This window comes from Megascapheus bottae, chromosome 6 (assembly GCF_031878675.1).
Source record: "Megascapheus bottae isolate mThoBot1 chromosome 6, mThoBot2.hap1, whole genome shotgun sequence".
Classification (NCBI taxonomy): domain Eukaryota; kingdom Metazoa; phylum Chordata; class Mammalia; order Rodentia; family Geomyidae; genus Megascapheus; species Megascapheus bottae.
Window position 1 is genome coordinate 43,122,054 of NC_143514.1, and position 25,844 is coordinate 43,147,897.

Genomic DNA, 25,844 nt, shown 5'->3' on the forward strand with positions numbered 1-25,844 from the left:
TGCTGTCACCATGCTCGTGTAGTCTAGGGTCAACAGAGGAGTGTGTGTGATGGAAAGGTCCAAGCAGGAGGAGCAGAAGCCCTGGGCAAGCCCCCAGCAATCAGACCCATGGGTGACTGTGAAGATGCACTGAACTTGACAGCTGGAATGGACTTCCAGCATCACAGAACCCGTGGAAGCCAGAGCAGAAGCACACCCAGAGATGGTCTCTGCTGCATGCACACTGTGCCCAGAGCACCACTGCCTATGATTTTGACTAGGGCTGTGGTTGAGGCGCCCATCTAGCGGTGGTTGGAAGCTGCCTGAGGAATTGGTGATTCACTGGGTCCAATATCCAACAACTACTAGCTTTTGTGGATATATAGTCTCATTTTGGCAACCTAGAAAAAGTGCCTGGGACTGACCAGTATGGAGGCCAGTCTAAGGGAGAGCACTTTTAGTAGGTATCAAATGCCCTACTCCCATACACAGTGCATGAATCCCCCATCTGGAGCACATCTGGAAGACCCGTGTCCTCCAGGGATCATGGCTGGAGAACTGATTAGGAATAGAGGCAGTGAGTACTGAGGTACTCACCACTGTGTGTTAGCACTGGCGAATGCTTTCTCTCCATTGCCCTGGCCCCAGAGATTCAGGAATTGCCTTTAAGTAGAATGTTCCAGGTCTTACTAACATTGTGCAACTTTGTCTCGTGGTTTGGTGGCTGATGTCTCGGTGATAGGGTCTCTGTGCATGCATTTCATCCCGTTGATGACGTCTTGCTGATTCCTTTACAGACTTAGAGAAATCAGCACCACACTGGTAGAAGACCTGCAAGCATGTGGCTGGGCGCTAAATGTCGACAAGATTCAGGGGCTTGGCTTGCCAGTCAAGTTTTTGGGTGCTGTCTGGCTGGGTAAGACAAAGGTGATGTCCAAAGCAGTTACAGATACAGTGCAGGTCTATTCCTGCCCCACCACCACTAGCTCCCAGTTATAGGCCTTCCATGGGTTACTTGGGGACCAGAGAGCATTTGTCCCCACACACAGACCTGTTGTTCTTGTATCCACTGGTGAAGAAGGGTGTTTGATAGAAGAACAACTTGTCAAAGCAGCTAAGAGGCTAATTGAGGAGGCACAAGCCTCTCAAGTGATAGACCCTTTGAATTGGATGTTCATCATGTGTGACTCAGGATGAGTTCAGTTGGGGGCTATGGATGAGACAACCTATGTGTTTCTGACCCCAGTCATGGAAGGGAGTTGAAAGGTGATATTTCCTGGTACAGAAACAGTAGGCAATAGGTATACGGCCCTGATTGCTACATAAACTGTGACAGGACTGGCTACAGTGCTGGAAAGGACCACCCACACTCTAATGGGATGGATACGAAATGGGGCCAAAGTGTCCTGTACCGTGGTGGAGTTCAGATCCTCACTTTGGCTAAGTAGGACATAGTTGGGGCAGAGAAACAGCTTCTCTACCAGCCCGTTCTTCCTGGGGGCTGCATAGTTGCTGGTACTCATGCATTATGTGGCCAATGAAATGGCATCATCTGTTTGTGAGAACAGAAAACTCAAGGCCTCCTTCTGTAAGGATGGAATGCCTTCAGGACCAGGTACATTGACAGGTATAGCTAAGGAAACACAGCACGCTGGATGGCTGTTGCAGTGTAGCTATCCATAGGCACAAGCTGATGATAACAGATGGAGACACAGTAGCCAGTGTTCTGTTTGGCTAGGAGCCATGAAGAAGCCCCCTTGATAATGTATAGATGGTTGGGCTGAATATAGATGCTTGACTTTGTGGTGGCCTTTTGGAAACTGGAGAGTTGTGTAGTACAACACTGTCCCTGGGTAGATAGGCCACGAAACAAGATCTATGAAGAATGGGTTACCAGAAGGACATCACAATGACATGCATTGTGGGGCATGCACCCTTAGCCAGTCCAGGAAAAGATGAGGCAGATATGTTGGTGAGAGTTGGCTAGAAGGCTGGAGAATCCCCCTGCTCTTGCGACCTAGCAAATAGTTATACCTGCCAGCTATATCATGATGGAGTAAAGACTGTGTGGTCTCTGTGAAAACCTGGGAAATGCACAGTCTTTGGCAGGCAGTTACAGCAGTCCAAACTGTACTGCATGCTCATCCTTGGAGATTGGTGGCACACATTATGCAAGAGCACCTCCCCCTGACTGGCTGGCAGGGAGGTTATATCAGGCAGGCCTCTCCTTCTAGAAGATAGTACAAGACATGCACGTTGAATTCTCAATATGGCTACTGGATTACCTGCTTTTCCCTAATTACGCTGAGCTCACAACATACAAACTGCTCTGCATGTGCAGTCCTGGGTGGGGATGAGATTCATGGGAGGACTAGGCTAAGAAGCTGCACACTGAACGGAAATAGCATGTTCCTCACTGCTCCCAAGCAGCAGGAATGTGAGAGCACGTGGTCCTTACACACCTGCCCCCAAGTCCCTGCATGGGTGGACACGGAGGTCATGGCTGGTGATCAGATGCCTAAATAAAAGGAGCCAAAAAGAAGGCTTGGCTCCAATGAGACCATGTTATACCATACCATAGCCCTCATCCAGCAGCAGATGACAAAGATAGCCTCTTCAACCCTGGCTCTGAGAGGCAAAGGAATGTTTTGCTACAAGCCCCAGAGGGGTCATAGGGCCACATGGTCATAGCTCTGGAAGGTTAAAATGACCCGCAGGTAATGGCAGTATGGCTATCCCCTCGGGGGAAGGGTTTAGAAATGAACTTGAAAGCCACTCTCTTAGTTAACAAGAACTTGAGCCCCTCCATTACAAGCTGTTTTCCAAGTTTTTTCTTTGTGCCAGTTCTGGAAGGCTTGAACTCAGAGCCTCTGCACTCTTGCTTAGCATTTTTTTTTTCCTTTCTTTCCTTTGCCAGTCCTGGGCTTGAGCTCAGGGCCTGAGCACTGTCCTTGGATTTTCTCAAGGCTAGAGCTCTATCACTTGAGACTCAGCACCACTTCCAGCTTTTTTCTATGTATGTGGTACTGAGGAATCGAACATGGGTCTTCCTGCATGCTAGGCAAGCACTAGGCCAAACTCCCGGCCTTGCTTAGCTTTTTCACTCAAGGCTGGCACTCTACCATTTGACACATTTACACCTCTACTTCTGGATTTTTGTTGGCTAATTGGAAATAACAGTCTTGTAGAGTTTTCTGCCAGGGTTGGTTTTGAACTGCAGTCCTCAGATCTCAGTCTCCTAAGTAGCGAGGATTTTAAGTATAAACCACTAGTATCCTGCTTGGGTTGTGAATCTTACAGGGAAGTTTTGCTTTATCTTTATATCCCATTTTGGCTCTTCAGTTCCAGTATACACTGAACCTAAGGACCAACATATTCTTGCTAGAAGACCTGGAAAGTCCTCACTTGCTGAAATCACATTGTCCAGTGATAAGAAGCTAGCATATATATTACCTGATTGTAGAGATTTGCCTCATGGGAAACCATGACCTCTCTTTCTTTCTAACCCTGAAGGATCTTACAGGCCAACACTGTGGTCGACTGGGCCCATACCTATGCAGCTGTGGCAAATGTGTCCTCTTGTTGGGTGTGCACAGAACTGCCAGCGAGTGCTTCGAAGGGCCTCCCCTGGAATATTCAGCCTATGACGCTGGCCAACTGGACCTGGCTGATAGAAACTTTTCCTGGCTCAGTAGAGTGGAAGGACACTGAACGGTTGCTCTTATCCACAGTCAGAGAGCAAAACGACCATGTGACGCCCCTGATAGGGTCCACAGCATGGGATGGAGACTCTTGGTTACCAGCAGAGGCTGTGGAATTAACCACCACATTCCCAATTTGTGTAGAACGTCTTAATGGCATTGAACCAGTGGGGTGGGTGCCACTGTCCTTCTGTGATCGGGTGATTGCAGACAGGGAGGGCTCAGAGACAACAGTGCTACCTGTACCCTGGGGTACCCTGTGGGTGTGTGGTAACTATGGGTGGCTATACCGGCCTCACAATTGGATAGGTAGATGTACTTGGGGCCGGCCATATCTCCCAGCCTCAGCTCGATTTGAATCGCAGAACAGGCCACAGAACCTGTTTGGGTCTCAAGATTCGAGCATCCATGTAGAAGCACAGGTGACTGCCTTGGCCTTATATATTGCCAGAGCACTAAACCACACCCACCAGGCCCTGTCTGCCTTAAATGAAGAGGGATATCAACTTCAAAAAGTAGTATTGCAAAAACGCATGGCCCTAGATTTGCTCACTGCAGTCCAAGGTGGTGTGTGCACCCCGCTGGGTACTGAGTGTTGTGTTTACATCCACAGCAATCGCTCCATTGTTAGTTCTGCTCCAACACACTCCCAGGAGGGAGTCAGCAGCCAGCAGCATTTTATTGGGTCCCCCTTTCAAACATGGTGGATCCACTTGTTTTCCTGGCCTTGGCTACTAGTTGTTCTGGGAGTGGGAGCTTCCATTTTGGTGGTCGGTTTTTGTAGTGTGTACTATTGTTGTGAACGAGTCTACAGCCGCTGGATGAGGGGCTGCTGCTGCTGCTGCTGCTACTGCCAATGATGAGTCTAGATGAAGAGCTTTAAGTAAAGTATGGCCACTATTCCTAAGATGCTCCCTATTTTCTTCCACCTATCGGAATCTCATTTGATCGATGTGGAGCTGACAACTCTATGTGGAGCATCAAGGCAGGGAATTTACTGTGGAGCCAAAGTTAAGACTTCACAAGCCATTCTTTTCATTATATTCTACATGGCTTTTCTTTCCCCTTTGTGCCAGTACAGGGGCTTGAACTCAGGGAACTTTCTAGACATGATTTCAGTATTTTATGTAACAGTTTTCATTACTGTGGTTCTGTTTTTTAAATCGTACTGATTTATAAAGGTCTCTGGATAATGGTTGTCTTTTTTTTTTTGGTTATTTTTGAAACTGAATACATAGATGATTTTCTCTTTTCTTAAAAGAGACTATAAACTGTAAGTTATTTTTCATAGTGATGAACCGAAAATTAACCCAAATAAATTTTATCTGAAAACAACAACAAAAAGAATTCACAAGCCATTCCTTTCATTATATTCATACATGTCTATTTTTTTAAATTTTGTGCCAGTACTGGGGCTTGAACTCAGGACCTGGGCACGGTTCCTTAGCTTTATCTTTCAAGGCTGTACTCTAAAATTTGAGACACATCTCTCATTTCAGCTTTTTGGTGGCTAATTGGAGATGAGTCTCACAGACTTTCCTGCCTGGGCTGGCTTTGAACTACCATCCTCAGATCTCAGCTTCCTGAGTAGGTAGGATTGATTACAAGTGTGAACCACTGGTACCTCAGCTCAAGTTTTCCTTTTTTTTTGGCCAGTCCTGGGGCTTGAACTCAGGGTCTGAGCGCTCTCCTTGGGCTTTCTCAAGGCTAGAGCTCTACCACTTGAGCCACAGCACCATTTCCAGCTTTTTTCTGTGTATGTGGTACCGAGGAATAAAACTCCGGTCTTTGTGAATGCTAGGCAAGCACTCTACCACTAGGCCAAACTCCAGGCCCTCAAGTTTTCCTTATTTGTTTGTTTTTTCGTTGGATCTGAATCTGGGTGCTTAAGGCTAGTGCTCTATCACTTTGAGCCACAGCACTACTTCCTGTTTTCTGTTGGTTAATTGAATATGAAAGTCTCATGGACCCTTTCCCCCGACCCAGGTCATGGGGCTTGAACTCTGGACTTGGGCGATGTCTCTGAGCACTTCAGCTCAAGGCTATGGCCCTATCCCTGGGCCAGGGCCTGGGTGTTGCCCCTGAGCTCCTCAGTTCAAGGCTACTGCCCTACCCCTGGAGCTACAGTGCCACTTCCGGTTTTCTGGTGGTTAATTGGAGGTGAGTCTCATGGACTTTAGTGCCCGGGCTGGCTATGAACCAGATCTGATCCTCAGATGTAAGCCTCCTGAATAGCTAGGATTATAGGCATGAGCCACTGTACCCGGCTTCTCATGGATTTTTGTGACCAAGCTGGCTTTGAACCACAATCCTCAGATCTCAGCCTCCTGAATAGGCATGGGTGCCCTGCTTATTTTAGTTTTAAATGATGGTTTTCAAAGGTTAAAATCATAGGGCAAAGAGTGTAACCTAGTGGTAGAGTGTTTGCCTAGCATGCATGAAGCCCTGGGTTTAGTTCTTTAGTATCACAGACAGAAAAAGCTGCAAGTGGTACTGTGGCTCACGGATAGAGTGCTAGCCTTGAGAAAGCTCATGGATAGAACCCAGGCCCTATGTTTAAGCTCCAGGACAGGCAAAAAACAAAATAAAACAAAGCAAAAATAAAAACAAAACAACAACAAAAAACCCAAACCAGGGCTGGGAGTTTGGCCTAGTGGTAGAGTGGTTGCCCAGCATGCATGAAGACCCGAGTTCAATTCTTCAGTACCACATACATAGAAAAAGCCGGAAGTGGTGCTGTGGCTCAAGTGGTAGAGTTCTGGCCTTGCGAAAGCCCAAAGACAGTGCTCAGGCCCTGAGTTCAAGCCCAGGACTGGCAACACCCCCCACTCCCGAAAAAAATCCAAAACCAAACCATTCTAGAAGATTTAATAAGAAACCCTCTGCTCCTATTAGTTTCTCCCTAAAATTATTTTGTAGCCATTTCAGCTGTTTTCTCTAGAATGTGCATCCAAATTCTTAACTTTTGGTTCTTGATTTCCCATTTTTGGAATGTAATCACTTCTCTGTGTGGACTACAATGATTTAACTCCTGCACTATAATGTCTGATTGTGTCTGTGGAACTACTGGATCAAGGTGCACTTCTGCTCACAGCACTGACCCTTCTGTTGGGCAAGGCAGATGGCTGAAGGGTAACTAAGTGTCGATATAATCTTGGCAATTCAGCCTTCAGACTTCATTTGAATCTGTCCCCTTTGCTGCCTTCAACTTCGGGTCAGATCCCTGCCCAGCTGTGCACGTAGACACATGTAGACACATTCATCACTGAAGGAGTGTTTGTCCCGTTTCTCCTTTAAGGCTGAAGCCACCAAGATAAGAATGGCTTGGGGATGTTGAAATCTTGGACCCAGTCATCAACAGAGTATCAACACCAGTTTTTCCATGTCCTGTAGCAGACCACCAGAACAGCATCTATCTAGAGCTCCTCCACACTCCTTTGCATAAACCTAGGCGGCCGGGGGGCGGGGGGTGTTTCAATCTTTAAACTACTTTCATCTTGCCTTTCTCACTTGTGCCTCCTCCAGAGTCATGCTCTCCCCAAGTTGCCTGGGATTCCAGGATCGCAGGTCTGACAGGTAAACATCCCATACAGTCAATCAAAGCTACCACCCACGTCAGCTATTTCCTTGACACAGATAAAACTCTGCATGACCAGTCAGTCTCCAGATAAGCTAGCTCCAGAGAAGGCTAGCTATGTAAACCCTCTTGACTCTTGCCTGCATACCCTCCCCATATGAACCCTCAAACCACTTTGGAACCTTCAAAGACAGCCTTAGTTCTGTCTTTCCAGGGTGGCCACACAGAACACATCCATTCCTTTTCCCTATTTAGCAACACTTATCTCCTGTTTTGTTTGTTGGGGCAAGTAGCTGAGCCAGGTTCTTTGGGGCCTCCAAAACTAGACCCCTTTGGCTTATGAGGTTAGTTGGGTGTGGTATAAGGCTTAGTTGGCTATACAGCTAGACTCTAAGCCCTGGGGAGGACTAGCAAGGAGGAGTAAATTTGAGGCCAACCTGGCTATATATTGAAACTCTATCTGAAAAAAAAAAAGATCAATTAAAAAAAAGCCCAAATCAAACAAACAAAACCCAAAGCACATTCCATCTATGGAATTATTATTATGAAAACCCCCTGTATGATTAATATATGCTAAGGAAATTAGAAATAAAAAAGTTATGACTTAAATGGTGACATAAATGTTACTTGTACTGAGCCAACTACTATACTATAATTAACTTTCTTCCTTTGTATTATACATTTCTTTCCACAAGGTTAATAATAAACATTATTTCAACCCTATATTTCAGCTGATCTCAAACTTCTAACCAGTTACACATACTTGCTCTCTTTTTTATTTCTTTTTAACTTAGAGGTACCTTTACTTTTCTTTTCTCTCTTCCTTCTTTTCCTTTCCTTTCCCTTTTTCCCTTTCTCTCCCCTTCTCTCCTTCCCTCTCCTTCCCTCTCTTTCTCTCTCTGTCTTTCCTTCTCTTCCTTCCTCCTTCCATCTCTTCCTTGCTTCCTTAGAGTATCTCTATGAAATCCAGGCTAGTATCCATCTCATGACCTTCCCATCTCAGTCTTCCATGCGCTGGAATCCATTGTGCAGGGCACCTTTCTTTAAGCTCTCTTTTCCTCTGGTTCCGCTGGACAAACTTCCCTGTGGTCACATTATAGATAGCTATGATCCTGGGATTTTTAATATGTGTTTCAATCCCACAGCAACTGGCTTCTCCTGCCTCCCTCTATTATTTGGTTCATGTATTGAAGTACATCCTAAATTATTTACCCAAAAAACAAATACTGATTTTAAAAAGGCAGGTTTAGCTGGGTGCAGGTAGCTTACTCCTTTGATCCTAACTACTCAGCAGACTCAGATCTGAGGATTGAGGATTTGTGCGCACAAATCTGAAAGATTTTTTTATCTCCAATTAATCAGGAAAAAGCCAGGACTGGAGGCAGGGCTTAAGTGGTAGCCAGCATTGAGAGAAAAAGTTCAAGCCCCAGTATTAGCACGCATACACAAGCACAAACACAAGCACACACGAAGGCAGGTACAGTCAGCAGCCTGCGGCTCATACTTGTAATACCAACTACACAGGAGACTGAGAATATGGTTTGAAGCCAATCTGGGTAGAAGTTCATAAGACTCTTACCTTCAATTAACCAGCAAAATGCCAGACTAGGGATTTAAAGTGGTGTAGTAGCAGCCATGACTGAAAAATCTAAGCAAAATAACCTGAGTTCAAACTCTACTACCATCATAAAAAAAGACCTCCAAATGTTACTGATGGCTTCAAGACTCTGTCTCTTCTATTTCCAGTTATTTGCTGAAGCAGTGTCTAATGAGCATGATATCCCAGGCAGAGTGAGTGGGAGCCGTGGAAAGCCCCTAGATAGCTTTATTGACCCTGCATTTTCCTGGGCATGGAGGCTACTTCCTCTAAACAGTTGTGGTTTCCATCTCAATATCTGTAATATTATCCAGAGTGCTACCCAGCCTACTACTATTCCAAGATACTAACACTCCCTCAGAGTGTGTACCTAGTCCTGGAGCTTGAACTCAAGGCCTGGGGTGCTGTCTCTCAAGGCTAGCACTCTACCATTTGAGCCACAATACAGCTTCCTTTTTCCGAGTAATTTATTGGAGATAAAAGTCTCATGGACTTTTCTGCCTTGGCTGGCTTTGAAATGAGATCCTTAGATCTCAGCCTCCTGAGTAGCTAGGATTACAGATGTGAGCCCCAAAGGTTTCTAATGTTACAAAATCTCTCAGTGGCCCCAGAAAGAAATCCCTACAGGGATTTCAAATTCCCTAATATGCATTTTTTTTTCCTCCTGTGTCCTCATTGAAAGATGCAAAAACAGAAACAAAAACCGTTTTTAAAATGGCAGAACATATGGATTACATGATTTTTATTATATTGCCTAGAAATTCCACAGACAAAAAAGAACAAACAAAACGAACTACCGAGTTATTAGTTACAAGATGCAAATAGAATTGAAAATAGTTAGCAATATCAATCTCAGTTAACCACCTATCAATCTCAGTTGTCTAATCTATCACTGGCAATAAGCAACCATCAGACTTTTATGGGCATAGGTGTCTTCTTTTTATAGCCAGAGATAGAAATTTAGACTCCCCTGCTTCTCCACCTGCAGTCTTCACTGCCCCCTCCCCACCATGTCACATGCACAGGTGACTGCTTGGTATGACACATTCACGCAAGTCTTTCCATATCCTCAAACACAGTTTGGTTTTTGTGAGTCATGGGGCTTGAACTCTGGGTCTGGGCTCTGTCCCTGAGCTTTTCAGCTCAAGGCCACTGCCCTACCCTTGAGCCATAGCACCACTTCCTATTTTCTAGTGATTTATTGGAGATAAGAGTCTCATATTCTTTAGTGCCTGGGCTGGCTTTGAACCACAATCCTCAGATCTCTTCCTCCTGAGTAGCTAGGATTACAGACGTGAGCTACCATGCCCAGCTCTCAGACCCAGCTTATCTGACCATCTCTCTGGCTTGCCCAGTGGCCACTTTACCCTACCATAAAAGCAATGGTCAGCCATTGCAGCTGTATGATTGGTACTTCCCCGTACACATTGTTTTTGTTAAAACAAACACAGGCACCAGGGCATCAGAATTTCCTGATTTGGGGCCAGGAGTTGGCCTAGTATAGAGTGCTTGCCTAGCATGCACAAAGACTGGGGTTCAATTCCTCTGTACCATATACATAGAAAAGGTTGGAAATGGTTCTGTGGCTCAAGTGGTAGAGCTCTAGCCTTGAAAAAGCACAAGGACAGTCCTCAGGCCCTGAGTTCAAGCCCCGGGACTAGCAAAAAAAAAAGAATTTCCTATTTTATGGCAGCAGGTTTTGGTAGCACATGTCCTCTATGCTTCTAAGTATGAAGACTACAAATATGACCTCAAAGTCTAGTATTATTCATTCTTTTCTTTGGCATTGGGACTTTAACTCAGGGTTTCCAGCTTGCTAGGTAAGAACTACCACTTTTATGCTTTTAATATTTTTCAGATTTTGTCTTGCTTTTTTTTGGGCCTTGACCTCAGGGCCTAAGGGCTGTTCTTGAGCTTTCTGAAGGCTAGAACTCTACCACTGGAACCACAGTACTACTTCCAGCTTTTTTTCTGTGCATGTGGTACCGAGGTATTGAACCCAGGTCTTCATGTATGCTAGGCAGGCACTCTACCACTAGGCCAAACTCCCAGCCTGATTTTTTTTCTTTTTTTTGGCCAGGGTATAGTTTTTGTTTGTTTGTTTTTGCCTAAAGCTTTAATCCTCCTATCTTCACATTTGATGAAGCCGGGAATATAGGCACAAATTGCCATGCCTGGTCTTCTTCCATTAATCTTACAGCACAAATGACAAAATATAAATACTAACTAATATGACTCATGAAAGGGAACATTTTAAACTCAAATATTTTCTCAGCCAGGTGCTAGTGGCTCCTGCCTGTAATCTTAGCTACACAGGAGGTTGAGACCTAGAGAATCAAAGTTAGGGGCCAGCCCCAGGAGAAAAGTCTGTAAGATTTCCTTTCTGGCTAACAACACAACGCTGAATGGAAGGCATGGCACAAGAGGTAGGATGCCAGTTGTGAGCAAGAAAGCCAAACTACAGTGAGAATGCTGGGCCCTGATTTCAATCTCTAGTTCTAGTGTACACACAACATTGCAAAACCTTGTTTAATAAACTGCATAAAGACTAACAGACGTGATTACTGCCTCTTCTTGAGTACTTTTTATCTGAAACCAATCAAAGAGGTATTTGTTATTATAAGACGTTTCTTCCCCATGTCAACAGTCGCAATTTAGCTGAAATGGAGCATTAATTCTACACGGGAAAGCATGAGCTCATTTTCATTTAACATATTTTTCAGATTCAATTAATATTATTCCTTGACATTGTATCTTTCTGGGAAGCTGATCTGGGGAATTCAATAGTGGATTTAGAGTAAGTATACAGTAAGCTGTCCCTTAGCTTTTTCACCCAAGGCAAGACTCTACTATTTGAGCCATAGTTACAAGTTTTTCTGTTTCATTGGAGATGGTATCTTCTTGGGCTTTCCTACCTGTGCTGGTTTCGAATCATGATGCTCAGATCCCAGCCACCTAAGTAGCTAGGATTGTAGGTGTGAGCCACCAGTGCCCAATGCCTGGATGCTGTAACCCTCTTTCTTTCTTTCTTTCTTTCTTTCTTTCTTTCTTTCTTTCTTTCTTCCTCTCTTTCTTTCTTTCTTCCTCTCTCTCTCTCTCTCTCTCTCTCTCTCTCTCTCTCTCTCTCTCTCTCTCTCTCTCTCTCTCTCTCTCTCCCTCTCCCTTTTCTTTTGCCAGTCCATGGCTTGAGCTCTAGGCCTGAGCACTGTGTTTGGGCTTTCTCAAGGCTAGAGCTCTACCACTTGAGCCACAGCACCACTTCTGGCATTTTTTCTGTGTATGTGGTACCGAGGAATTGAACCTGGATCTTCGTGCATGCTAGGCAAGCACTCTACTACTAGGCCAAACTCCCGGCCCAAGCCCTATTTCTGAGCTAAACTCTCATCCCAAATTGTGCCTTTTTACTTCTTTGTGGAGAGGTGGAGCTGAACCAAGATATCAGGTGTAAAAAGAGTAGCAATATCAGATACTGACAAGAGGAAAGCCTCTTTCTAGTCCTAGTTCAATATCAAGTTCAGAGGAGCACACAGCTCCTCTGAACTGGAGTTGCATTTCCACCCAAGGCCTATAGAGGCCAGCATAAGTTGAAGCACAACAAATAAAAAGCCAAGGTTTGTGGGTGTTGCTGGGAGGAATGTAAAATAACTAGGCATGAACGTTTCCAACAAAATTGGGGACCAGGAGTTGAGGGAAAGAACAACCTTGCCTGTCCACAAAATGTTCTGGTTAGTGTCCACTAGAAACTTGGGGACTCAGTTAATGGTTAGTAAGATTCGGTTTATCATACAAACTGGTAAAACTGCTGGCAGTGATAGAATGTCCTAAGTGCACAATGAAAGCCACTTACCTGTTTTTGTTTTCAATGGTTATTTATTTATTTATTTATTGCCAGTCCTGGGGCTTGAGCTCAGGGCCTGAGCACTGTCCTTGAGCTTTCTCAAGACTAAAGCTCTACTACTTGAGCCACAGCACAACTTCCAGCTTTTTCTATGTATGTGGTACCTAGGAATTGAACCTGGGTCTTCATGCATGCTAGGCAAGCACTCTACCACTATGCAAAATTCCCGGCCCCCAGTACTGAGATTTTGAACTCAGGGCCTTGCACTTGCTATGCTCTATCATCTGAGCTATGCTTTCAGCTCATCACTTAACTTTTTAAATGTCTATTTTGTCACTCGGGATCTAGACTGCTGAGATGTTAAGCATTATAAATTGTGTCTCCCAAATTAGTGATACTTCAATCCAAACCTCTTATTCTAAAACTAAAATTATCTGAGTGGCAGTGGCTGTTTTTCTCTATTCTTATTACTATAAACCATTTTAGAATACTTTTGTAGCAGTATGATTATAACTCTTCATTTTTTTTGGGGGGGAGCACTCATTACTGAAGCTCAATGCCAATAAGATACCCATTTCTGCCCAGCATAGTCTCAGAGACAGAAAAAAAGTGTCCTTTGCTTTTCTTCCTGGTATAGCTCTGTGCTCCTGGACAATACAAGAGGGACCACACTGACCAATAATTGTCTGCCATAAATGATGACTACTGTGCAGTGAGTTTCAGGGCAGACAATCATTTATGCTACTAGCAAAAAGCAATTTGTATTGCTTCCCTTGAAAGGGAAGGAAGAAACAGTCGTTGGACCTAAGAAAGGCAATCATTTCCTATCCCTGACAAACGAGGATTTATAAAAGGAACACTGAAAAATTAAAGAAAAAAGCTTTGTTGATTTATCAAGGAAAACAGAGAGTAATTAATTTTTCTCCCCTTTGATGCTTTCCTATAAGCATGCTCACTACCTGTCTGCATGGAGTTAAGGGCTTTCTGAATAAAAATTATAATGTCTTGTTCTCAGTTTTCCTAATTCACATGAGCCTGCACCCTGCTGGGCAGTGATACCTGATGCCCAGGCTGCTCAGTCTCTCCCTCCTGCCACTCATCTCCCCCACGAGGCTGCAGCTGTACTCTGCACTCCACAGTACCTGGAGGATAATGCGCCCATAGGCATTCTTCAACAGATTAACCACATCAGTATGAGACAGTCCATCCAAAGGCTGGCTGTTAATGCTGACAATCCGATCTCCAACCTGGAGGAACAAAGCGGGTGAAAATTACTATCATTAAGAAAAATTAAAGTTAAGGAGAACATTCTCATTTCTTTGGAAGCTCAGTTTCCCAAGCGTAGCTTTTGCGAGGCTGCTGTGAGTCTGCTGTGCAAGCCTGCTTCACAGGCATGAAGAATTTTTAATGGCTTTTCTCTCATACAAACCAATTAGGGAAGCACGAAGGCAGGGTGGGGGGTGGGTCATGTTTGATTACAAAAAGGCAGAGCAGGTCACTTTTGTGTGTTGGTAAGAGTGGTGTTTTATACAGCCAGTCCCCAGGGATAATGAGGTGCAAAAATTAACTTTGATAAAGCTCCAATGAGGAAGCCAAATATTTTCTCCATTTTCCTCTACCTTAGTTACCTTAGTTAAAATTAAAGCTCAATGGGGGGAAAATAATAAAAACATTGCATTGATTTTTTTTTTTTTTTTTTTTTTTGGTTAGGGGAAGACTCTGAGGTTAAATCTCTCTGAGCTGAAAACCAATTTTGGGCAGAATGAGGTGTTAAAAAAAAGGTAGCAGAGTGTTTTTGCAAAGGCATTGAATTTTCTTCTTTTATGGAGAAACTTTGGTACAAACAGTAACATTTTTATATGCCTAGGGACCTAAGGAATTTCAGGTATAAAGTTTCTCCAATACATTCTGCCCTCAGCATGGGTCATGCATGGCTTTTGGAATTCGATCTTCAAACAAGGTACCAGATGCTGTAAGATCCTCCTTGTTCTCACCACGTGTGGGGGTATGCAGCCCATTTCCTCTTACTCACTTTAAGCCTTTGGCTACGTGCAGCCACTCCATTGGCCTGAATCATGGCAATAAATATAGGGATATCTCCCAAAGGACTTCCTTTTCCTCCTGCGATACTGATTCCAAGGGCATCACTGAGCTCCTAAAAAGAGAGAGAGAGGGAGAAAACAGGATGGTGTATGTTTAATAGAGGGCTGCAGCCTGATTGTTCCCAGACTCTCCAGTGGCCAGTCACTAGTGGCTCATGCCTGTCATCCTAGCCCAAGGACAGTGCCCAGGCTTTGAGTTCAAGCCCCAAGACTAGAAAAAAAAAAAAAAAAAGGACCTCATGATCTTTTCCACCTGGGTTGGTTTTGAACTCTGATCCTCAGGTCTCAGCTCCAGCGTAGCTAGGATTACAGGTGTGAGCTACAGGTACCTAGCTTCATTGACACTTTTTGAAAACATGGTCAAATACTGTGTGCAAAATGGTAAGATGTGTCTTGGTACCTACAAAATCTCTGCTGAGATGACATATGGTAGGAAAGGGTTGGTATGAACTGGTGTATTATTAAAGTCCATAAGAAGAATCATTTGAAATGACTAAAGACATTATTAAATATTATTTTAAAAAATCTCAAGAACCAAATTGTGTCTCCTTACAATTCCTGTGATGAAACCAAAATCTGGTCTCATTTGGAGCTCAGGGTTTAAGCTGAGGCCCTAACTACTCTGACTAAACCAGTTTTTAGAAAAGGAGGAGAAGTGTCCCAAGGAAAGATTCTAGGATGATGAGATATGTGAAGAAAAGGCTACATGAGGCCACCATGAGAAGATGGCCATGTATAAGCCAGGAGAGGGAGTGAGAGTATACACAGGAAAAACCAAAGCTACTAGGCCCTTAGCTTGGGACTTCAGCCTCTGGAATTGTGAGAAAATGAACTTCTGCTGTCAAAGACACCTGCTTTGTGCTATTTTGTCAGGCAGTCCCAGAAAATGAATGCAATCAAGGAAACAAATGTAAGCACCTTCAAACAAAGTTGGTGGAATCCAGAGACGGCTAGGATTACAATAGAGTCATAAGATTTTTTTTATCACTTTATGGACCACCAATTTATAGTTAAAGCGATCAAAATAGAAGACTACTTTCTAAGGCTGTCAATATCACATAGGTTGAAAATCAGAGCTTGACAGATTTATGGACTAGAATGTCATTTACACAATCTTTGTCCAAGGGCAATTTAGCAGCATGTACAAAAGCTTTTCATAATAAACATTTTTTTCTTATTATTATTGTTTTTTAAATCCTCACACATGCTTGCTGTACCACTGAGTTCCATTCTTGGTCCCAAGCATGGTGTTTGGTTTCACAGTTGAATTTCTAGGAATGAATCCTGAGAGATTATCCATGATATGGGCAATTTTAACTATAAAGGTGTTTTGTTATATAACATAGAAATTAAGAAATTCTTCAGTAAGAGGAAGCTGTTTAAGAAAATCATAGCCATATGCACACACAGAATATTCTGGAATCAGTAAAAGTCATGTCATGGTCTCAAAAACCAAAACCAAAACCACTTATTGATGTGGTGAAAAGTTCATGCTGCCAAGTGAAGAGAATAAGCTAGCTATAAGATGATGTCCAAAATATTGTTTGCTTGTTTATCATCAGGTTGTGAACTCTGGGCCTGGGTGCTGTCCCTGAGCTCTTCAGCCGAAGGCTAGTGGCACTTGAGTCACAGTGCCACTTCTGGTTTTCTGGTGATTAATTGGAGATAAGAGTCTCACAGACTTTAGTGTCCAGGCTGGCTTTGAACCACGATCCTTAGATCTCAGCCCCCGGAGTAACTAGGATTATATGTGTGAGCCACTGGCACCCAGTTTATATTGTTTATTTGTTTATTCATTTATTTTGTTTTGGCAGTTCTGGGGCTTGAACTCAGGGCCTGGGCACTATCCTTGGACTTTCTCATGGCTAGTGCTCTACCATTTGAGACACAGCCCTACTTCCAGCCTTTTCTGTGTATGTAGTATCAAGGACTTGAACCCAGGGCTTCATGCATGCAAGGAAAGCACTCTACCATTAGACTATGCTCCCAGCCCTTATTTTATTTATTTATTTATTTTTTGCATGAATCTTGGGGTTTGAACTCAGGGCCTGGACGCTGTCTCTGAATTTTTTTTTTCCTCAAGGCTAATGCTCTATCACTTGAGCCACAGTTCCACGTATGGCTTTTTGGTGATTATTTGGAGATCAGAGTCTCATGGATTATCCTGCTCAGGTTGGCTTCAAACTGTAACTTATGCCCAGATATCAAACTCCTGAGTAGCTATGAGACTGCAGGTATGAGTCATTGGTGCCTGACATCATTTTTTATTTTATACTTTTTTTCTTTTTGTTGGTACTGGAGTTTGAAATCAGGGCCTTATGCTTGTTTGGCTAGGACCAGCTGAGCCATATCTCCAGGTTTGAGTCTTGCAAACTTTTCTGCCAGCAGTAGCCTTGAATCACGATCCTCCATATTTCAACCTCCTGAGTGGTTAGGCTTACAGTGTGAGCTACGAGTGTCTGGGTATTTTATAAAATGTGAACACACAACACACACACACACACACTCACATATGAATCAGTGGTCATCTATGTGTATTAATCTATTTTTCTTTTTGGCTGGTAGTGGGACTTGAACTCAGCTCTTTAGCCCAAGGCTAGTACTCTACCACTTCAAGCCAAAGCTCCATGTCCTGTCATGGACTTTCCTGCCCAGGCTGGCTTTGAATCACAATCCTCAGATCTCAGCCTCCTGAGTAACTATGATTACAGGCATGAACCACCAATGTCTGTTATTTACTCTATTTTTCTAAGTCTACTTCTGTTAAATGGTCAATTCATTGCCTGGAAGAGCCTCGTAACAATCTGCTCATTTGTAGTAAGACGAACAATGCACATTTTTTTGTGTGTGGGTCAAGGGGCTTGAACTCAGCCTGGGCACTGTCCCTGAGCTCTTCAGCTCAAGGCTACCACCCCACCCTTGGGCCTCGGTGCTGTCCCAGAGCTCTTCAGCTCAAAGCTACCACCCTACCCCTGGGCCTGGGTATTGTTCCTGAATTCTTCAGCTCAAGGCTGCCACCGTACCCTTGAGCCAAGCCCCACTTCCCATTTTTTTTTTTTTTCTTGCCAGTCCTGGGCTTGGGCTCAGGGCTTGAGCACTGTCCTTGGACTTTCTCAAGGCTAGCACTCTACCACTTGAGGCTCAGCAGCACTTCCGGCTTTTCTGTATGTATGTGGTACCAAGGAATGGAACCCGGGTCTTCGTGCATGCTAGGCAAGCACTTTAACCACTAGGCCAAACTCCCGGCCCCTCCCACTTCCCATTTTGTAGTGGTTAATTAGTCCTTTTGTGCTGGGCTGGCTTTGAACCTTGATCTTCAGATCTCACCCTCCTGAGTAGCTAAGATTACAGGTGTGAGCCACCTCGCCCAGCTACAATGCACATTTTATGCCAATCTAATACAAGCCAGAATAAAAACAGCAGAATAACTTACTCTGATGATCTCAACAGTTCTTGGGCCCATATCTGTGCCTATAAAAAAAGAGTAAGGCCATTAATTTGTTTTCCAATTCAGAGCTAATATATTTAGGATATCATAACATCCCATAAACTTTTGGGCCTTCAAAGAGAGGAGAAAAAAGTGAATGGGCTTCAAACTATGATCCTCTGGTGTTCATATCCCTTCTTTTTTTTTTTTTTTTTTGCCAGTCCTGGGCTTGAGCTCAGGGCCTGAGCACTGTCTTTGCACTTTCTCAAGGCTAGAACTCTACCACTTGAGCCTCAGCACCACTTCCAGCTTTTTTCTACGTATGTGGTACTGAGGAATTGAACCCCGGTCTTCGTGCATGCTAGGCAAGCACTCTACCACTAGGCCAAACTCTCAGTCCCTTATATCCCTTCTTAAGATCAGCTCTGCAGCCTGGCTCTCTGTTTCACAGGAGTGCCCTTCTATCAAGATGGGCAGGCCAGGGTCCTTGGGTCTGACAGAGCCTTATGGACAGAACAGGAGCTGTCTGGAGCAGTGATTCAAGGCTCAGAGGATGAGCCACTTGGATTCCACGGTATAATTTTCTAATCAAAGATAACCCTTTACTCAATGAAAGACTGAAATCCCTGTCTGCCCTGACCCTGGACTCCCCTCCAGTCACCTGCCGTTTAGTAATGCTCTCTGTGGAAATTGCTACCCTGTCAGACACACTCTATTTTTCTGCTTATCTGTTGATCCCCACCCCCCCTTCTGTCCTGGAGCTTGTACTTAGGGCCTGGGCACTATCTTTGGACTTTCTCAAGGCGAGAGCTCTACCACTTTAGCCACAGCACCACTTCTGGCTCTTTCTGTGCATGTGGAATCAAGGAATTGAACCTGGGTCTTTGTGTATGCTAGGCAAGCACTCTACCACTAGGCCAAACTCAGGGCTATTTATGTATTCTTTGTGTATGTGTGCCATTCCCGGCGTTTGGACTCAGGGTCTGGAAACTGCCTCTAAGCTTTTTTGCTCAAGGCTAGCACTCTATCACCTGAGCCACAGCTCCACTTTTGGCTTTTTTGGGGAGGGCGGTATTGTAGTTTATTGGAGATAAGAGTCTCATGGAATTTTTCTGCTCAGGCTGGCTGTGAAGTGTGATACTCATATTTCATCCTCCCTCGTAGTTTATGATTATGAGTCAGTGGTACTTGGTGATCTATTTATCTTTTGTAATTTTTATTTTTGTCAGTCATGGGGCTTGAACTCTGGGCCTGGCCACTGTTCCTGAGCTTTTCAGCTCAAGGGCTTTCTTAAGGCGAGAGCTCTACCACTTTGAGCCACAGCACCACTTCCACTTCTGGTGTTCTGGTGGTTCATTGGAGATTAGAGTCTCCTGGACTTCCCTTCCCCAAGCTGGCTTTGAACTACAATCCTCATATCTCAGCTTCCTGAGTAGCTAGGATTATAGGTGTAACCCACCAGCACCCAGATCTATCTGTATATGTATGTGTGTGTGTGTGTATGTGTGTGTATATATATATATATATATATATATATATATATATATATATTTTTTTTTTTTTTTTTTGGCCAGTCCTGGGGGCTTGGACTTCGGGCCTGAGCACTATCCTTGGGCTTTCTTCAAGGTTAGCACTCTATCACCCGAGCCACAGCACTACTTCTGATTTCTTCTGTGTACACTGTACTGGGGAATTGAACCCCAGGCTTCATGCATGCTAGGCAAGCACTCTGCCACTAGGTCACACTTCTAGCCCCATATTTGTAACTATATCTATTTATCTATCTATCTATCTGTATGTCTATGTATTTATTGACTGACTGATTTTTTTGTTGTTGTTGGTCGTGGGACTTGAACTCTGGGCGTTCAAGGCTACTGCTCTATCCCTGGAGCCACTGTGCTACTTCAAGTTTTCTAGTGGTTAATTGGAAATAAGAGACCCATGGACTTTAGTGTCTGGGCTGGCTTTGAACCAAGTTCCTGAGATCTCAGCCTACTGAGTAGTTAGGATTAAAAGCATGAGCCACTGTGCCTGCTTTTCTATCTATATATTCTTAAGGGCACATATCAAAAAAGACTTAGGGGGTTGAATCCAAGATCTTGTGTAGCTATGCAAGCACTCTACCACTGAACTATATATCCCAGCTCCCACTAGCATTGGGGTTATGCTGGGAGCCAGAGTGTGGAATCAGACTGTCCCTTGATATGCATCAGATAACCACACAAAGAAGTGAGCTGTCACGTGTAGCACCAAGCCTAGGAACTTCTGAGCTACATTGTCTGTATTGTGAACTCCCTGATCTCTTTGATTTATTGATTTATTGCTTTATTGTTTTATGGCCTTGTCCTGCTTAACTGATCTGAGATTTACCATATGAATGTAACCCCTGGCAGTTCCCTGATTTCAAGAAAGTATATAAGCTTCCATGTGAAAATACAGGAGGCTGCAGTCTGAAGCTCACAGCCTTCCTGGGCTGCTGACTTGGGCTGTAGTCCTCCTGAACCCCATCTGTTTGACTCTCTTCTATTTTTTCCTAGTCCCTGCCCCCTATTTCAGGAATCCAGGTTCGCTGCCGGCTGTCCCGGGCAGGGTTGGAACTCAAGATCTCACCAGCTCAGCTGATGTTCTACCACTTGAGCCATACTTTTTGTCTGTTTTTTTTTTTTTTTGCTAGTAATTTCAGAGGTTGAGTGTTGCAGACTTTTCTGTCTGGGATGGGTTCAAATTATGATCCTCTAGATCTCAGCCTCCTAAGCTACTAGGATTATGGGCATGAGTCACCAGTGCTTGGCCCCTATTCCTTTTTTACTTTTATTTTGGGGACAAGGATCCTGTTAAGTTGCCCAGACTGGTCTTGAACTGGTTATATAGACCAGTCTGGGCTCCAGTTGGTAATCCTCTTGACTCAGCTTCCAGATCAGCTGGAATTTGAAGCATGTGACACTGTGTCTGGCTTTAAAACATTTTAATTAAAGAGGACTAGACTGATTTTTGAACACTTATATTGGGCAAGTAAATGGGTTTTCTGAGGCTGTTTCATGTAGTACCTGGAGGTTTCTGGGAGAGATCTGAAGTTCTTTTTGCGCCCACCAGGTTTTGCAGGCCAGCGATGACAGGATTCAAGGAAGGTCGACAAGTGTCGTGTGCATCCGCCTGGAAAAAAGACTCAGCACTCACTTGCTTGCAGACAAATTTGTACCTAGCATGTTTATGCCAGTTGCGGAAGCTACCATAGTCTATCAGAAAATTCTGCGGAGGCTAAGAACGAAAAAGAAACCCAACTCATTCCCTTCTGTACACTCAACTCTCATCTGTGCACCTATCCTTTTCTTTCTCTATGATACATACTTAGATACTGGAGTTCAATCAAATCATTGTTCGAGCTGGTGTGTGTATGTGGGTGCTAGTACTAGTTGAACTCAGGACCTGGTTCTCTTGCCTGGAGACTCACTCAAGACTGTGTCACGGTTCTTCTGCGCCCACAGCTCCATTTCTGGCTTTTTGTTGATTAATTGGAAATAAAGAGTCTCATAGACTTTCCTGACCAGGCTGGCTTGGATGAAACTGCAATCCTCAGATCTCATGAGTAGCTCGGATTACAGGCAGCAACTAGCTACCATATACACAATGGCTCAGAACGAGCATACATTTATAGTGTCACAATTATAGGTCAAAAGTCTGTCATGGGGGCTGGGCGTGTGGCTTACTGCTAGAGTGCTTGCCTAGCATTCATGAAGCCCTGTGTTTGATTTCACAGTACCACATAAATAGAAAGTGGCACTGTGGCTCAACTGGTAGAGTGCTAGCCTTCAGCAAAATGAAGCTCAGGGACAGTGTCCAGGCCCTGAGTTTAAGCCCCAGGCCAGGCTAAAAAAAAAAAAAAAAAAAAAAAGAAAAGGAAGAAAAGAAAAAGTCTGTCATGGAGCTGGGTGCTGAGGCTCCCATCTATAATCCTGTTTACTCAGAAGGTTGAGATCTGAGGATCATAGTTTGATATCAACCCAGACAGGAAAATCTATGAGAGATTGGTCTCCAATTAATCACCAAATAGCTGGAAGTGGAATTGTGGCTCAAGTCATAGGATGCTAGCTTTGGTGAAGACCCTGAGTAAAATTCTTAAGGCATGTACACAGACACACACACACACACACACACACACACACACACGCACACTTAGCAGACTGTACTACTTCTATGATCCTAGGGAAGAATCCATTTTTCAAGTCACATGGTTTTAACCTCAAATGGCCTGCTATAACCCACCAAGGGGGCCTGGGCATCTCACATGGGTTTCTATACTTGCCATATAAGTTAAACACATAGTCTACCATTTTGTTTGTCAGCCGTTATAATGGAAAGAAACACAGCAGGCGGGGAGGAGGGAGAAATAGCACTTACATCATCAGCCTTGCAAATAAACACAACATGTTTGCTAACCCACAGAATGTCACCCCCAGGACCTTCCTCCCACTGGAGAAAGCCCCCCAGTTCGTTCTGCTAGGCATACATCATTAATGCCCTCAGCACGTGTGCGTGGCTATTCACAAGTTAACTTTATAGCAATATTTAATCGAACGAATAAAACAATGTTGTGCTAATGAGGGTCAAATTGCCACCAGATGTTGCCTCTTTCTCTCTCTTTCTTTCCTTTTTTATTTTTTAAAGCAAACACAGCTGTGTACATATGTGCATAGGCAATACAGAACAAATAGCAGGAGGGCAAAGTGGTCCTAGGGAAAAAATATGACCATAGAAAAATCTAGGGATTAATGAATTTCCATTCCACCCTTCACTATAATTTCAAACACATGAAAACACACTGCAATTGGAGAACGCGCTGCATATTAGAAAGCACGAAAATGAGGTGCTTTCTCCCCTTGGAAGCAGGAGTGAGGGAGCAAAGCTGAGAAGCCATGGACACCTGACTGTTTTGCGACGTCTTCCTTGATGAGGTCCAGGAACCGGCTCGGAGTCTCCCGATCTCCAGCTGCACAAGCCCCTGAGCACACTTGGGAAGACAAAAAGGACAGAAGTGAGCTGGGCAGTGGTAGCTCACACCTGTAATTCTTGCTGCTTAGGAGGCTGAGATCTGAGGACTGAAGTTTGAAGCCGGCTCAGACAGGAAACGTCTGTGAGACTCTTAGCTTCAAATAACCAGCAAAAAGCCAGAAGTGGAGTTGTGATTCAAGTGGTAGAATGCCCATGCAATTCCTCTGTCTTTGTTACAAGCTCCACACTTATCTACGAAGCACAGAATACAACAAACCCACTTCAGTTGAGGAAGAAGAGGGTCTATGTGGCAGACCCTTAGAAGGCACTCAATCCTCAGCATCTTTCCAAACTGAATGCTGCTGTTAAGCACTGTAAGGTCCAGCAACAGCTTTGGGACTCGTAGTGTACAATGCAGCTTTTCGATTTCCACTGGCAAAATGGAGAACTTGGTTCAGATAATCATCAGTGCTTGCCTTGCGGGAAAGGGAAGGCTGGGTTGGAAAAATCCCCCAGCACATGCTCCAGGCAGGGTCTAGAGCAGGAGGGAGGGCTCCAGGCTCCATGTGGGCCCACTGCATCAGGTACATTTAGAAGACAAAAGTGAAGAGATAGAATTTTCACAAGCATGAAAATCTAGCTTAGAAAGCTAAAAGCAGGTTCCTTACATTTTTGTCAAGGTAATAGAACCTTCTTTTAAAGCAATTTCTTGTCATCTGAAATCATCAGAGATTCAATTTCTAGTCATACACTCAAGGTGGGTTTGGGCAGTTCTGTGTGGGTTTCAGATGTGGTCTCGGAGGACTTACCTTGAGGACAGTGGCCACGGCCTCCTGCGAGGCATTTCTCATGTTCTCCCCATTCACTGTCAGGATCTGATCTCCTCGAATCAGCCTCCCATCCAGGTCTGCGGCCCCGCCTTTCACAATGTCAGAAATGAACACTCCACTTCCGTTCCTGCAGAAACCACAAAGCAGTCGGGGATTGGCCAACCAAGTTTTTCTTAATTGAATCTAAGAACATTCACTTTATGCATTAAATCCTAAAACTTACCAAGAACCCTGTGAAATTTACTCCTGCCTTGATTATTTAAAAACTCTTAATTGCATGAATTTCTGTCTCAAAGTTGAAGGGGATAAAAACTAGACTTTAGGGACCAGGAGTTAAGCCTAGTGGTAGAGTGCTTGCCTAGCATGCACGAAACCCCGAGTTCGATTCCTCGGTACCACATACATAGAAAAAAAAAGTGGTGCTGAGGCTCCAGTGGTAGAGCTCTAGTCTTGAGAAAGTCCAAGGACAGTGCTCAGGCCCTGAGCTCAAGCCCAGGACTTGCTAAAACAAACAAACAAATAAACAAAAACCTGTAGACTTTGAAAGCTGCCTTCTTACCTCAATTCCCAAGTCCTCGGGGCCTGGAAGCCACCTGTTGCCCATTTCTGTGTGTCCACGTGAGCACAGTCCATAAATTAAACATGATGCTCATTTATTATTTTTGCGCCAGTATGGGGGCTTGACCTCAGGGTTTAGGCACTGTCCCTCAGCTCTTTTGCTTGAGGCTAATGCTCTACTAACTGAGCCACAGCTCCACTTCTATTTTTTTTTTGTGGGCTGATTATTAATAAGAGTCTCATGGATTTAGCTGGGTGTGGTACCTCACACCTGTAATCCTAGCTACTCAGGAGGCTGAAATCTCAGAATTGTGGTTCAAAGCCAGCCCAGGTACAAAAGGATCAGCGACTCTTATATCCAATTAACCACTAGAAAATGCGAAGTGGTGCTGTGGCTCCAGGGGTAGGGCAGTAGCCTTGAGCAGAAGAGCTCAGGGACAGCACCCAGACCCAAGAGTTCAAGCCCCATGACTCGCCCCCCCCAACAACAACAACAAAAAGAGTCTCATGGATTTTTCTGCCTGGGCTGGCTTCGAATGGTGATCCTCAGATCTCAGCCTCCTGAGTAGCTAAGATTACTGGTGCCCAGCATAAATCTCCCTCTGGCTATCATTAGCTCTTTCTTGGATATGACAGTATTTATTAACTCTGCAAAGCCTCAGATCTAAATATTTCAAATGTTACAAAAATGTCCTAGCTGTTTGTACTCTAGAAGGGAGCATAACATTCTGAGTTGCTAGAACTTACAATTACTATTATTTTTTTTTTTTTGAGATAGGACTCACAATGCGGCTAGTCTCAAACTCAAATGACTCTGCTGCTAGACACAGCCCCCAAGCAGCTCGGATTACAGCTGTGCACAGTGGTCTCCTTCTACCTTGATCTGACAGCTATTACATTCGTAAAGCATGACTCAGAAATACAGTCATCTGTCAGACATCCTAGCTGTGGAAATCCCAGCACTAGTGTTCAGCAGGCGTCTTCTTCGGTGTGCGTGGACTTGAGCTCACCACAGAGGAAGCTGATCCTGACTTGAACAGCTGGGCCTTACCGTTTCCCAACGATGCTCAGGCCCAATCCTCGGCCGGACTTCTTCTGCAGATCCACACAGAAAATATCCAAGTTCTCCTCGTCTCGGTAGTGGGCCTCGTCCCTGTAAACCACCAGCTGCACTTTCTGTGGAGTCTGCCTCAGGGCAGTGATGGCCTCCTCATGGCTGGAGCTCCGCAGGTCAACCCCATTCACC

At 44.3% G+C, this 25,844-nt stretch overlaps 1 protein-coding gene across 2 annotated transcripts in view; it reads right to left on the reverse strand.

The window, feature by feature from the left end:
- Patj (PATJ crumbs cell polarity complex component) overlaps nt 1-25,844 on the reverse strand; it is a 264,480-nt gene that overhangs the window by 20,813 nt on the left and 217,823 nt on the right. For both annotated transcript variants that reach the window (XM_090334725.1, XM_090334724.1), the window contains 7 exons: nt 25,650-25,843; nt 24,020-24,167; nt 23,143-23,229; nt 21,269-21,374; nt 18,228-18,265; nt 14,725-14,847; nt 13,835-13,939 (listed from right to left, as the gene is read on the reverse strand). In XM_090334725.1, the coding sequence (XP_090190851.1) occupies nt 13,835-13,939; nt 14,725-14,847; nt 18,228-18,265; nt 21,269-21,374; nt 23,143-23,229; nt 24,020-24,167; nt 25,650-25,843 (801 nt within the window). The remainder of the gene's footprint in view (nt 1-13,834; nt 13,940-14,724; nt 14,848-18,227; nt 18,266-21,268; nt 21,375-23,142; nt 23,230-24,019; nt 24,168-25,649; nt 25,844) is intronic.